This window comes from Scylla paramamosain, chromosome 26 (assembly GCF_035594125.1).
Source record: "Scylla paramamosain isolate STU-SP2022 chromosome 26, ASM3559412v1, whole genome shotgun sequence".
Lineage (NCBI taxonomy): Eukaryota > Metazoa > Arthropoda > Malacostraca > Decapoda > Portunidae > Scylla > Scylla paramamosain.
The window spans coordinates 2,523,312-2,537,500 of NC_087176.1; the positions used below are offsets into that span (position 1 = coordinate 2,523,312).

General features: G+C 40.6%; 2 protein-coding genes across 6 annotated transcripts in view; both read left to right on the plus strand.

The window, feature by feature from the left end:
- The window catches only part of LOC135113593 (septin-7-like), an 80,492-nt gene extending 75,591 nt beyond the window's left edge, over positions 1–4,901 (plus strand). For all 5 annotated transcript variants that reach the window (XR_010274896.1, XR_010274895.1, XR_010274897.1 and 2 more), the window contains one exon: positions 2,371–4,901. Coding sequence is in view for 2 of the 5 variants with exons in the window: in XM_064028891.1 (XP_063884961.1) it covers positions 2,371–2,419 (49 nt within the window). In the remaining 3 variants the exon portion in view is untranslated. The remainder of the gene's footprint in view (positions 1–2,370) is intronic.
- A 2,238-nt stretch (positions 4,902–7,139) lies between these two features.
- Positions 7,140–14,189, plus strand: part of LOC135113596 (MAPK regulated corepressor interacting protein 2-like) — a 32,664-nt gene continuing 25,614 nt past the window's right edge. The window contains exons 1-3 of the mRNA XM_064028900.1: positions 7,140–7,328; positions 8,874–9,188; positions 9,304–9,379. Of these exons, the coding sequence (XP_063884970.1) occupies positions 9,140–9,188; positions 9,304–9,379 (125 nt within the window). The 5' untranslated portion in view covers positions 7,140–7,328; positions 8,874–9,139. The remainder of the gene's footprint in view (positions 7,329–8,873; positions 9,189–9,303; positions 9,380–14,189) is intronic.

The window sequence follows — 14,189 nt, forward strand, 5'->3', positions numbered from 1 at the left end:
CACAGCCTGTCTCTCGTCACAGATATTGTGTTCTGAAATACTGTATTGTCATTGCCTCCTGAAATACACTGTAAAACCTTGATCATTGTTGCAAAACTGTAAACTGATCCTGACTCTGAGCCTGAAGAAGCTTTGTCATGTGTGTTGATATTTGAACTCAAAATTTTGTATTTGTTTTCCTAGGAACCACAAATTTTACTTCATGATGAGGCTTTTGCCTCCACTAGTCAGGAAAGTTTCACAGTTGCATGTTAATGAAAGAGGTTTTGCTTCATGTACTGAATGCACAACAACTTGGCAACTAATGCTTACACTTTTTACTAAATGCACTTTTCTTTAAGTATTTAATCATTTGTTGATTTCAGGTATTCAATAAAGATACATTTTAAATACTTGAGGAGGAAAGATAGTTAATTTGATAAGTTTTCAAGATTACTGCAATAAATTTAAAGCTAAATTTGTGAAATGTCAGATTTATATAGGTAATAAAGAAGAATTAGTGCAGTAGAGAGGCCGATGAGCATCTTGATTCATGTTAAACTGTGATCTGCATGCTGTACTCAGTGCCATGGGTATTGGTGCTGCAGTGTTTGCTTCCTGAGAGCACAGCAGCAGTCACTGAGCAGCATCACCACCTGCTGGTTGGAATACTTCCCTTGTTGTTTTAAAACTGGCTTTTCATTCTTCCAAGACTCTTCATTAATTTTTATGATGCTGGATTGTTGGTGTATAAAAATTCAGTAAACTACAAAAAAAAAGAGTTTTGCCAGAAATGGAAGGTCAGTTTGTCTTATGTTTTAAAAACAGAACAGAAACATGTAAACCAATCAGCAGGTAAGAGCATAGCTTAGTGACTGTTAAACTGTTCATTTTTCTTCAGATAGTAAACTTACTGGCCTGAAGTCCATGACACCAAGTATAGGGAGGACAGCACTGCTTGAATTTTGCATACAAGTCTGTGTTGTCATTTAAAAAAAAAAAAAAAAAAAAAAAAAAAAATGCACCTCTTCAAAGTACATACATGTATGCATTACTTAGTAGACACTGTAGATACAGTCCTTTACCCTCATAGTATTTGCCACAACAGATTTTCCTCAAACACACACACACACACACACACACACACACACACACACACACACACACACACACACACACACACACACACACACACACACACACACACACACACACACACACCAGGGAACTTAGTCACAAACAGCAAGGCTTAAGGAATGTAGGAGGCCAGCATCCTCAGATTTTGTAGGGTATTTTGAAGTTGCAGTTTGCATTGATCTACCTCATTGAATCCAGCATGCATCATTGAACTGAAGCCAAAACCTGTTGCCTCCCAAAATATGAGTCTCAGATACCTGTTCAGACATACAGTAGTTTTATCATTCCTCCTATAAAAGAATTAGGAAATTGCTTATTTTGTCAGATAAGAGTTTAATACTTATATTTTTCATCCCTTCGTTTGATATCTTGATATCAGATCTGAAGTACTTCTTGTTTTCCTGTACCATCACCTTTCCTCAAATATATTAAGTCACTTTCATTTCCATTTCCCTTTTTTTGTTTCATATGAAGTGTGTCATTTTGTATACTCCTTATATTTACTTTCTTTTCTATATTTTGATATCTTTATTTTTGTTTTTCTAAACTGTCATCACTTACTCCTCTTTTCATCAGTATCTGTAATGTAATCTCACTTTTCATTTCCTCCCTCTCCTCTATATTTTGATATCTTTATTTTTGTTTTTCTAAACTGTCATCACTTACTCCTCTTTTCATCAGTATCTGTAATGTAATCTCACTTTTCATTTCCTCCCTCTCCTCACCTCATCTCTTTTTCACCTACTAGTGTTGGCTTTCTTTGCATAATTTCACACGCAGGGCGACACCATTTGACCTGCGGCGCTGTACAGTACTGTAGACTTGTGTGATGCGGTGGCTGGGAACACGGCAAGTCCAGCCCAATGCTATGAACTTTGGCAAAACACAATCATCCTTTTACCACAGACCATGACAATAAAATATGGTCCTTTTGAGTCAAGACCTGTTTCTCTCTCTCTCTCTCTCTCTCTCTCTCTCTCTCTCTCTCTCTCTCTCTCTCTCTCTCTCTCTCTCTCTCTCTCTCTCTCTCTCTCTCTCTCTCTCTCTCTCTCTCTCTCTCTCTCTCTCTCTCTCTCTCTCTCTCTCTCTCTCTCTCTCTCTCTCTCTCTCTCTCTCTCTCTCTCTCTCTCTCTCCAAGGCTGTGGTAAATATTGCATTGCTTGCCAGAGTTGTGTGCTTTTGTGGGCGAGGATTTTCTGTGTGCATATTTTCTTGGTTGGTTGCTGACTGTCTTTTATTTCTTTTCTTCTACAGGCATGTGGATGGGAAAGAGAAACCCAAAAAGAGGAAAGGACTGTTTTAAAAAGCAATGCCGCAGTTTCCACTATCTTAAAACAACACCTTACCCGTCAAACAAAAAAGAACAAAAAAAATATTACTGCTTCAACCACTTCATTCCACACTTCTTCCCTTGCCTCTCCACTCCCTTCAGTCCCTCCACACTTGTACCCATTCCTATTCCTCTCCATTCAGCCCCAATCCTTATTTCATCCTACTCCCCTTATACCTCTTCCCCTCTCCTCCTCTGTTTTCAAAGCCCCTCAGAAATTTCTTCAAAGTTCCCTGTGCCTGAGAACATTAGTGTTTTGTTGGAGTGTCAGTAGTCCAGCAAGGGAGGCAGCGGTGGCAGTGCCAACACCCAAACTGTCACAGCACTGTGTGGCATGAGGCGCCATCCCTGCAGTGCCACACCTGCCTATAATTAAGCTTGCTGTCTGCACCGAGGCCAACTCTTAGTGCCTATGGAGTGTGACTGTGTGGCCTTGAAGAAGTATTTGGCCTGTATGCCTTGACACTCCTGTACACACACCTTGTGTACATGTGAAAAGGTTGTTTGCACTTGAAAAACTGTGCCAACAAACTTAAAAACAAGAAAAGTTACAGGGCTGAAACTCATAACCCACCCTGAGTGGCAGAGCAGGCAGACATGTTCATCTGGGAGGTCATGCCAAGGACCATGTTTCCCAGTGCCAAGGAAGTGATGCTGAGGGCCGCCAGAAGTGCTGCTGTTCACCCACTGCTGCCACATCAACATTGACTGCCCATAGTGCTGGTCCATTGTGGGCTTGTGTGTCAGGCAGGGCACTCACCACTGCCCACTTCAACAGCCATCCTCACCCCTTCCCTGCTACCTTGCATCATCCTCCACACTCCCCTTGACATCCCTCAACATAGCCCCATGTACCCCTCTACAGTCTCATGTAGTTATATAGCTCCATACAGCCTCCCTAGCACCAAAACATTACATAACATGCTCATAGATCCTATTCAGTTTGTTACAGCCTCACCTAAAACAATATGACATCTCTCCCCCCCTTCTTTACCTCCCTTCACAGCACCCCAAAGCTCCCCATAAATTTTATAACTTGATTTCAATTCCCCTTGGCATCCTCCATCATCTCCTTTCAGCCTCTCTACTGCCTTTAAGTTTATCTCCTGTGGTGGTTCATTCCAGTGTGCTGGCATGGTCCCCTTCCCTCCCTCCCACCCTCACACTCAGGCATCCCACCTAATGCTCCTCTGTGGTGCTGGGGGTGGGAGGGGCAGGGGTGCTGTGGTGAGGTGCTGTGGAGGTCTATACATCCCTGCCACCTCCCCCCATGCCACAACCCACAAGTAGTAGTTAGTTCATATTCATCTGTGTCTCAGGGGGGAAGGAGAAGAGCTGTTTACACCTTTCCCTCCCTCCCTGGCAGGCACACTCCAAGTTAAGGATGAGGTACAGGATGTGCCCTGACTCCTCACACCATGCCCTTTTACCGGCCTGTCTCACACCTCATCAGCACTTGTTAATTTCCACCTTGCTTTTTGCTCACTGTCAGTCAAGCAGAATACGCATAGGTCCCTCATCGCCAATGTTCGTATCAGCTAACATCCATGTGCAGGCTTTGAAGACAGGCAGAGTGACCGCCTGACACCCCTGTTTTACTTGAAGCCAGTATGTGTAATGACTTGCCATGTATGATGTATTTGACATGTGTCTGTTGACCTACATAGCTGTATTTTTTAACTCATCAGAGACCCACTTGACTTCCCCATAACTGCTTCTTGTCCATGCTTAAGTTGTCTGCCAGGAGTGCGTTTCGTGTTCATGTAATTCATAACCCCTCTAAGACATCGATTGGACTGCAACGTAACAATGCTTCCTTGTCCCTGCCAGAGTCATCTGCCGTGGAGATGGTGGGCTGGCCCGGGACCCAGCGAGGGGCCAGGCTAGGGGCACTACAAAGGCTGGGCTGTGTTGGACCACTAGACTAAATACGGGGGAAACTTTTTCATTTGTAAGACATAGAATAGCTGCCCTTGCCTTTCTTTGCCCCCGCTGACCCTCCCTGGGGCCGGGTCGGCACGGGTCAGGGGTCACATCCTTACATGGTGTAAATAGTGTACTTACAACTGTAGGAGGTTTAAGTCTGTGTAAACAAAGGGTATTATTAGACTATGTTTTTTATTATTATTATTATTATTATTATTATTATTATTATTATTATTATTATTATTATTATTATTATTATCATCATGATTTTTTAAGACCTGCCTTTCATTTTCTACTCTTTTTTTTTTTTTTTATGATAATTATGATTATTAACATTTTCTTCATCCTTTCAACTAGTCGTTATTCCTACATACATTTTTTTACTCCCTATTGTATTCAGTTCACTGTCTGGCCCACTGCCACTGAACTGTAAATAAGTGTATACATTTATATTGTTCAAACAACCAGCCTCTCCCAGGCCTGTTTGTAGCCTCTTCTTATTTATCTCTCAATAAAGTGTGTGCTCTGCCTGCCTGTTTGCTTATGAGTCTGTCACAGGGAAAGGACATGCAGGGAACATGTTTACTGTTGGAAAGCAAAGGAGGGGCGTCAAATGATCATAAGAACAAATAAAAGATAAATGAGCCTATGTACTATATTACACAATTCCCTGAAGAGCCCCGGCAGGTAATAGATTACATGACAGTTTGACCCACATGCTCCTGTATTGAAGGCAAAGATGTCTAATATTTTCTGCTCTGTGATGCACCAAGATTTGGAGGAAAAATCATTAATGAATGCATTTTCCATAACAAATCCACAGGAGACTTCTTGTCATTCATAAAGGAAAGAGCACGTTTCCAAACATTTCACAACAGAAAGCATAGTTTTAAGTCTTGCAGATTATTTCACCATAGTGGGGCTTCATGTTGAGCGAGTAGTGTGTGGGAACCTCGCTAAGCTGACAATATTATGCTTATGGAGAAAATTAATAAATCATGGTCCCGAGGTTTAAATATTGTTTGTTTATACTATAAATTATCACTTGTTTGCTGTTGCACTGAATGTTGTCATACTCTAAAAATGCTCGACCATATGCACATAGAAAGTTATTTTTGATAAAACTCCCATGTTAATAACGCTGCCCCTTCCCTGCCAGTAGTAGTACCAGTCTTATTGTTGTGGCGACTTTGTGGTGCTGGCCATCTTTAGGCCTTCAAAAGCTGTCGCTAAGCTTGAAATCGCTATGCGGAAATGCGCTCAGTATGAAGTCCCTCTGTAGTTTATAGTAGCAAAGATATATATATATATATATATATATATATATATATATATATATATATATATATATATATATATATATATATATATATATATATATATATATATATATATTAGTAGTAGTAGTTTAAGGACACCGAGAATACATGGGAATCAAGTGTTCAGTATAGCAAATTTGCACCAGTAAAAGGCTGTGCAATAGCGCCTTTCTTACAATGGTGATACATGAATGTTTAACCCTTTGACTCCTAGTTCATCTTTCCGTAATCACCAACCACTCTGAGACATTTTTACTTATTATACAGCCACCCCCAATCTTTAAACTGGGTAGAAATTGCAAAATATGTTATTTTAATCCTCATTCTTGTAAATACTTATAAAGATTACTTCTGTTTTTTTTTTTTTTCGTATCATTATGACTAACTACATAATTCCAGTCTATATGGCTGGCGTGCCTGCGGATGTTGGCTCCTCATCCTGGTCCAGTTCGAGACGCATATGCCATTACATTATTTATGGCAAACCAACCTGGTAAACAAACATCGCTGTAATATTTCTCTTCCATTACGTGGCTTATATTTGACCTATTCACTCTTATATGATGTTTATAGTATTGCTGATTGGTGGCGCTGACATGGGATGCACAAAACACTGTATATAATGTGTATAATTAGAAGAATACGAAATGCTTATGAGAGAAGAAAGAGCACATGGGGAATTTCGAACAGGACACACGGAGATAGGCTTACGGCTCACACTGGCATCCTTAGGTTACTGTGTTCGAGATAGGAACTACGCAGGATATTGAGAGAGAGAGAGAGAGAGAGAGAGAGAGAGAGAGACGCAATTTCCTCGCTGTAACTTTTTTTGTTTTTCTGAGGGAGTTCTTAAGAGCACGTATCAAGAGAGAGAGAGAGAGAGAGAGAGAGAGACCGTGCACTGGCAACTTCAATAACTATATCTATTCAATCAGCACCCAATATTCCCTTAAATTCGATCATTGCCCTTTGCTCATAAACATCGAGAATATCACCACTACCACCACCACCACCACTATCATCACTTCACTAATACTGACCAAACTTTCTAGCCAGGAATGCTTACGCAGATCTAGTTATCTTAGAAAATGTTCGTCTCCTGCAGAATTCCTCGCGCACGCCCACATCTGCAGCCTTACATAACTTCACCTTGCATAAACACCATCTCGGGGAAAACTAACAGCCGACCTATGTGATTAAGTAAAGGGAAACATAACAGGTAGGCTATTGGAGAGAAAAAAAACTGCATAATTATCACTTGCAGGTAGATAAGAAATCGTTAAACTGAATCATACAAGTTGCAACAATGTATATTTCTTAAACTGGAGGAAATTTAATGTCCATAGTTGATGTATGGTTATATTTAGAGTAATCAAAAGTGATGCGTATAGGTGAGCAGGCATGGGACGAGCTAGCTAGGAGACAGAGACCCCTGTGAACCACGATTTCAGTTCAGGCGAGTTCAGTGTGGTTGAGGCCGCTGGCAGAGGAGGAGGTGTTCACAGCCGCTCCCTGACTATCTCTTGACTCCACAAGTTCAAAGTTCCATTTCCCTCACCAGGACCCCGTGTACCCCTGAACCTTTAGTAGTGTGTGCTGAGGAGAAGTGATACCCGCCAGAAATACAGGAATAACCGGTGATGTATATAGTTATAAATGTTAAAGTGAAAAAAAAAGTAGTACAGACACATCACACAAAACATTTTTTTTTCTTTAGTGTCCTACAGGGAAAAAAAAAAAAATTAGCGTTGGAGGGACATGGGGTTACAAATGCCGTGTGTTTCGTAATTAAAGCAAGTCGTCTGCCAGTGTTAGTGCAGCCGGCGAGCGAGGACTGAGAAGCATAACAGTTTTCTTTTAACAACTCCAGGACAGACTGCTGAGAATTGTGTATTGCTGATAGATACTCAGGAAGTGAACTGAGTGGTTGAGGGTGTCTTTACCACCATAGCTGCCAGGTGATCTAATTTTCCCATGTCTATTTCTTCTAATTACACCAATCACTTTGTCATAATTTGCCTATTTTTTGGAGTGGTGGTTATGTTGAGGTATTTGATTAGGTAGCGGTCATATCATCCAGTTTCCTTCATTCATGCCTGCTTCCTCTAACTAGTCTGACCGCCTTGTTTTAACTTGTTTTGTGGACTGGTTAAGTGAGGTAATGGTAATGTTTATCATAACTAGCAAAGATACAATTTCCTTCATTTACTCCTCCTTGTTCCATGCTGATCACCTTGCTCTAACTCACCGGCACATCCTCTTCTCTGTTCGGTTGTTAGATTGTTTAGTAATTGGGTAATTAATGAGGCATACACGATTATCCTGCCATCATTCGATACATGTTTGTGCCCTGCCTTCTCCTTTGCGGTTTATTGGTTTATTTTAATCTAAACCATACCACTAACCTGCAATGTTTGGTACTTAATTTGCATTCATTTTTTTTTTTTTTTTTTATTCTCCAGTTCCATAGTTATAATTGGATAGCTTTTCCATTTTTTCCCTCTTTCTCAAGTTTCTTCCTCAAACACGAGCAGCATTCCAGGTCAGGTTTGAAGGGCCCTTGGGTCATGTCAGAGATAACATTTCTCTTACTAGCCCTCCGACCTCACTCTATTTGACCTTTCTGAATACAATGAGAAGCACTCGGGAAGTATTTAAACCCTCATTAGCATTAGTGTGTGGTGATTAAAGCGGCTATAGTCTGTGAGGAGTCAGATCTCATATAACTGCTAAGCTACTGTTAGGAATGATCAGGTAGTAAACACAGAGCCTTACCATGTTTGATTTTATATTATCATTATAACACAGTTGTTTTAAGAGTTTACGTGGTGTGACTAAAGTAATTGTATTTTTATTCAATCAGACATAACATCCACATTATCTTCACCAGGGGAAAGTGAGGACACGTAGAGAAAATTTATCGTAAAAAAAACAATTTCCCGCGATCTACACTTTCATAACACGAGAAGGAAGAAAACGAAAGGGGTAACTTTAGAAAAACTGACCGTGAATTGATCGAAAGTGCAACAACTGGTGTGGGTGGGAAGTGATTTCACGTGCAGTCAATGAGGTGTAAGAAAAATAATTCGAAAATTTTAATTAAGAGAATACTAAATTTACTCCATACTATTTAATTTCGTATTGTTGTTAGTGATAATCCACTAATGTTTCCTTACCAACAGGAGTCCACCAAGCAAGACAAGGTTGCAAGATAAAACAGTTCTACGAGTATATAGACAAAGAAAAAAAAAAAAAAAAAAAAACAAGAGGGTAATAGAACAAAATTCGACTAAACATTATTACTTCTTAACATCCCCAAACACCAACAAGAGTAGTACATGAAGCAAAGTGTCCATTAAAAGTGAAAAACCAGGAAGGAAAGTTGTGGGGAGGGAGAGAAAAGAAGAAAAGGTGGAGGTAGCGTGGTGTGCGGGCGCGCAGGAGCACCATGTACAAGGTCCCCCGTGGGCCCAGCAGGATCATCCGAACCAGACGAGGTGCGCACATTTTTCCGTAATTTTTACCTTTAACCCGCCTATTTCTTGGACCATAGTGGTATAGCGCGGCGCGTGTGAGTGTGCTGTACTTATGGGAGTCTGGTATTTCCCGCAGATTTGAGTCAAAAGTTGGAAAATTTGGATCTGAATCGAGAGGTGACGAGGAGGACGGAGGACGCTGCAACTATGAGGTGAGCAAAACAAAGTAGTTCCCATACACCCTGATTTACACTTCTGCCGCCCTTACCACTCACCACACACTCTTATACTACCAAATTATGTGCTTCTGTTAACCTACTGTATACTTTGAGGTAGGGAGTACCATGCTTAAAAATATAAAAATTCGTGTTGTCTATACGTATATGGCAACAAACGTTCATCACTTCTTTCTCGTCTCTCCCTCTTACGTCTGACTACCATTCAACCCTCTCGCACCATATCTATTGGTTATAATATTTTCCCGTGTAGTGTGAGGTTGAGAGTAGCGCGTTTAAAAAGATATAAATTCTTGTTGGCCATACTTGTATGGCAATAGACAACTCGTCTTTCTCTTGGGTCCGGCAGTCTACCATTCTTCACCCTTTCGTAATGAATTAGGCGTTTCTGTTGACCTACCATACCATGTTGGGTTGAGAGTAATGTGTTCTTAAAGGGTGTAAAGTCTTGGCTATACCTTCATGGCAAGAAACACAACTCTTCTCTTTCTCATGTCCTGTTGTCTACCATTCGTCCTTCCATCTCTTCTTTCTGCTTTCCTAAATGCAGGAACAGAAATTGTGGTGATATAGGTCTAGGTAGTATTCAGGCATTAGTATATTTATTTATTTATTTATTTATTTATCGTTCTTTTTCCAAGCAATGCTTAGTTCCATCACTTGCTTTTGCTCTGCATTGCCTACCCATGCATTATCAGTGTTTTCTTGAAGCTTTGAAGGGGTTACTATGAGGAAGGCGCGTGTGTAGGGTGAGGAAGGACGAGGCATGAAGATGTGGTGTGAGGGGACAGTAAGAGGCGGTCTTTGTTAGGATTTTTTGATCCCATTTTATTAGTGGGTATTTATGGAGGGCCACGCCTCGCCCCACAAGGCCACAAACCACACAGGCTCTCGTGGTTTATGATTTGGTAATGATTATAACGTGCATTGCCTGGTATTGTCTGTTAACGGGAGTTAGTGGCTGAATTGTATATTTATACCTATAGATTAAAGAAACCTTTGTATGAAAATAATTTATTGAATAATTATATTTGCCTTTTTGATGCATGAACTCAATTAAGGAAATCCTACATTTTTAGTTTCAACGTGTTACTGAAGTATTTTTAAGAAACACACACACACACATCCTGATAGCAACATGCAATAGGTAATTATGGACAGTGAAGGACATCACAAACACTTGCAGCATTACTTGGGGCGCAGATAATTGCACCGAGTGTCACAGCTGTGCCCAGTAATTCTACCACTGGTGCTCTCAGCCACTGATTCGCCAACATACTCTAGGCATCTTACTGAACATGTGGCAGATGGCCTTTTTATTTGTGTTACTCTTTATTTTTGAGGTATTGGATTAATTATATCAATCTTTATAATCTTGTAAATAAATGTTTTGTTAGAATTTCAAGGACAACTTTAGATTCATTTTAATATCAGATTGCAATATACAGGCCAGTCAGCAAACAGGAACATTACTACTCATTGACAGGTGTTACTATGTTCATGTATTCCCAGTTGGCAAAATTACTAAGTGTAGTGGAGCATTGTAGACTGTGCTGGTTTTGATTCAGCAGGCAGCTAGAACAGGACTGTTTGGCAAGATCCAACCCTGTTCATTAGTGAGGTTGAACTGTAATACAAGGGAGAAATTGAATTCTACTTAGCTGGACAGTAAAATACAACCCCATTCTGACTTGGCTTATTCTGGTTTTAACTTCCAAACCTAGATCCACTCGTGTAAACCAGCTGTTGGTGAAAAAATGTTTAAAGTACTAGTGGGTTTGATAATATAGCTGGGTTGCTTGGTGGAACTGCATTAAAGTACAGGAGCAATTTTCCAGCATTCCACTGCTAAACTGCAGACAAGACATGGTGGAGGCAAATCATAACGAGTATGTGTGGGGGAAGTGTGTGCATGTGTGTATTTGTGTGTGTGTGTGTGTGTGGGTGGGTGTGTTTGAGGCTGTTAGTGCTAGTGGCAGGGAGTTTTAGGTGAATGAAGCTAGATTATAGGCTTGTGGTGGTGGTGGTGCTACTTGGTGTGCTAGGGAACGTTGCATGAGCCAGGACTTGCATCTTGGTGACCTGGCTGGCTGGTACATGTGGTGATGTGAAGGTGTGAGGTACTTATGACATTGTGATGGTATGAGTGGCCAAAATGGAGACAAAACTTAATGCTTCAGCAGAGGAAGGTCTAAAGGCACTTTAATTTGGATAATATTTTTTTTATTCTTTCTGTTCAGGGACTGGCACCTTAGTGGATCTTTATATAAATTTTTATGGCCTTTTTATTGTCCTTACATAAAACAAAGAGAAAAAGAAGTCTCCAAAGACCAGTGTATTGTTTATGGGTGAGCAGCAGGCACAGTGATTGCAATACTATGGAGCATGAGATGGTGTGGTGCAAGTGGAGAGCAGTGAGGGATTTGCATGCTCATCACCACCACAGGTCTTCTTGCTGTGCATATGAAATTTAGGCTTGATTCATCTTTCACTGTCCTGGGATGGCAATGAAAGCCGTTGCAGAGAGCAGGACCTGGATGGTGATTGGCCACGACGGCAAGCTTGTAATGCCATGACGAAGGGACTGTATTAGCACATAACCTCTTGCAGTGCTTTAGCCACCTCTTGCAGTGCTCCTCCCACCATGGACTTGGCATTCTTTACCTATAAAAAATTATCGTGAAAGGACCACAACAGATTGGACATTCCTTACTTCAGAAGTTCCATAAAAAGACCACAAATTTAGCATTACACACTTCAGAAAAGTTGTGAGAAGACTACCAAAGACTTAGCATTTTAAGAAAAATCATTGAAAAGATCATGAAAACCTTGCATTTCTCTCTTAAGATAATTTATTTTGAGGAACTTGAAAAAAAAATTAAGAATACTAGTATTCTTGGCTTTAGATATGAAAAGAACCATGAGTTGACATTCACCAAAAATCAACCTTGAAAAGACCACCAAAAATATTCCTCACCTTAGAAAAATAATCATGAAAAGACAAGTATTCAAAGCCTCTTAGCTGCCACTAATACAGATCAACCCCACTCCCCACCGAAACGCCATAAGGTAGTGTGGTGTGACGTTGGCTCTCTCCTGCAGCCGGGGCCCCCACACTCCTTTAATGGCCTCACAGGTGATGAGGTGAATGACAAAGATGCTGTGAACTTGGAGGCAGATGTTGAATACAGTCACATACTCTCCCCACGTGGACTTTTTTCATCGCTGTGAGACTATGCTATGTTCCGTGTTCCTGTTCTTTCTTTTGCTTTGCTTGTTCTTGTGTCTGTCTGCCTGTTCTTGATGCTGTGTCTGTCAGTCCTTGCTCTCATTTCTGGCTGTTCTTGCTGCTGTGTCTACCTGTCCTTGCTCCCATTTCTGGTTGTTCTTGCTGCTGCATGTACCTGTTTTTGCTACTGTTTTCTCTTCTTGCTGCTGTGTCTGCCTGTTTTTGTCTCTCCTTCTGCCTGTTCTTGCTTCTGCTTCTGCCTGTTTTTCTGCTTCCGTGTCTTCCTGTTCTTGCTCCCTTGTTTTGTTATTTGGGGCGGAAGGATGCAGCAGTTACATAATTTTACACACGAGTGCTCGTAAGACTCGACTTGCATGTATATGGAGTTAAAGTCTTCCTTCTCGCCACATAAATGTTATTGTGGCATTGACACCCAGCAACAATAATTGTGTCCCAGGTCTATAGGTTACATGTGAGGTCTGGAGGTCATCTCAGAAAACTGGAAACTTGACTTACTCTTTGGTTCTTTGTTTTTCTGTTTAGTGTTTGAAGTGAAGTGTACTTGCATTGCAAAGGTCTTGTATTTGCATGTTACTGTTTTGAAATATGTATACATATTACACTCCAGATGGACGGTATTGTTTTGTGGTGCCACAGTTCACTGGGAAGGTTGTTCTACAATACTGTGGCCTTCAATTCATCCATCCATACTAAACAAGAACATCCCCAGTGTCTTTCTGTTCCTTGTCAGATGTCTTGTCTGCTGTCCACAGCTTGTAACCATAAAGGAAACAAATACTGATTGTTTTAAAAGGCCCTAAGAAGGATGTTAATTTTTGTTTAGTGTTGAAAAGCAAAGCAAGTATCCATTCTTGCCAAATTGCATGTTATTACATGAAATTATGAACACTTGAGGTTTGAAACAATTTGCATCATAAAGGGAAGATTGATTTCTTAATCTTGATACTGACAACCTTGAAGGGTGAATGAATTTTTTTTATGGGAATACTGACAACCTTGAAGGGTGAATGAATTTTTTTTATGGGAATGAGCTGATATAAAGGAAATTGGCTAATGTGTTGTTGGGATAAACCTACTAGGCACCAAATTGTAGTGTTAAAATCTTTTATGAATTAGAAAATATTAACACATGAGACAGGGACATTGGTAGGAGACTGGTGTTCAGCGCTGGGAAAATCTCAAGGTGATTTGTAAACACTGCAGGTCATGATGAGAGATGCTGCTGATGTGGAATACCAGTGTTAAGAACATAAAATAAGGGAAGCTGTAAGAAGCCATCAAGGCTGCACATGGCAGTCCTTATATGAAACATACCTATTTCCACCAGTCATCCCCAACCATAAATTTGTCTAGTCTTCTTTTAAAGCTTCCTAATGACTCGGCACTAACAACCTGATTACTGAGCCCATTCCATTCATCTAACCCTCTGTTAGTGGCACCTGCGTTCACCCCACTAACAATTTACTTGAACATATTTATCTCCACAGAGCTTGAAAATAGAAGTGCATTGGTGGATTAGGCAAGGTGTGTTGATGA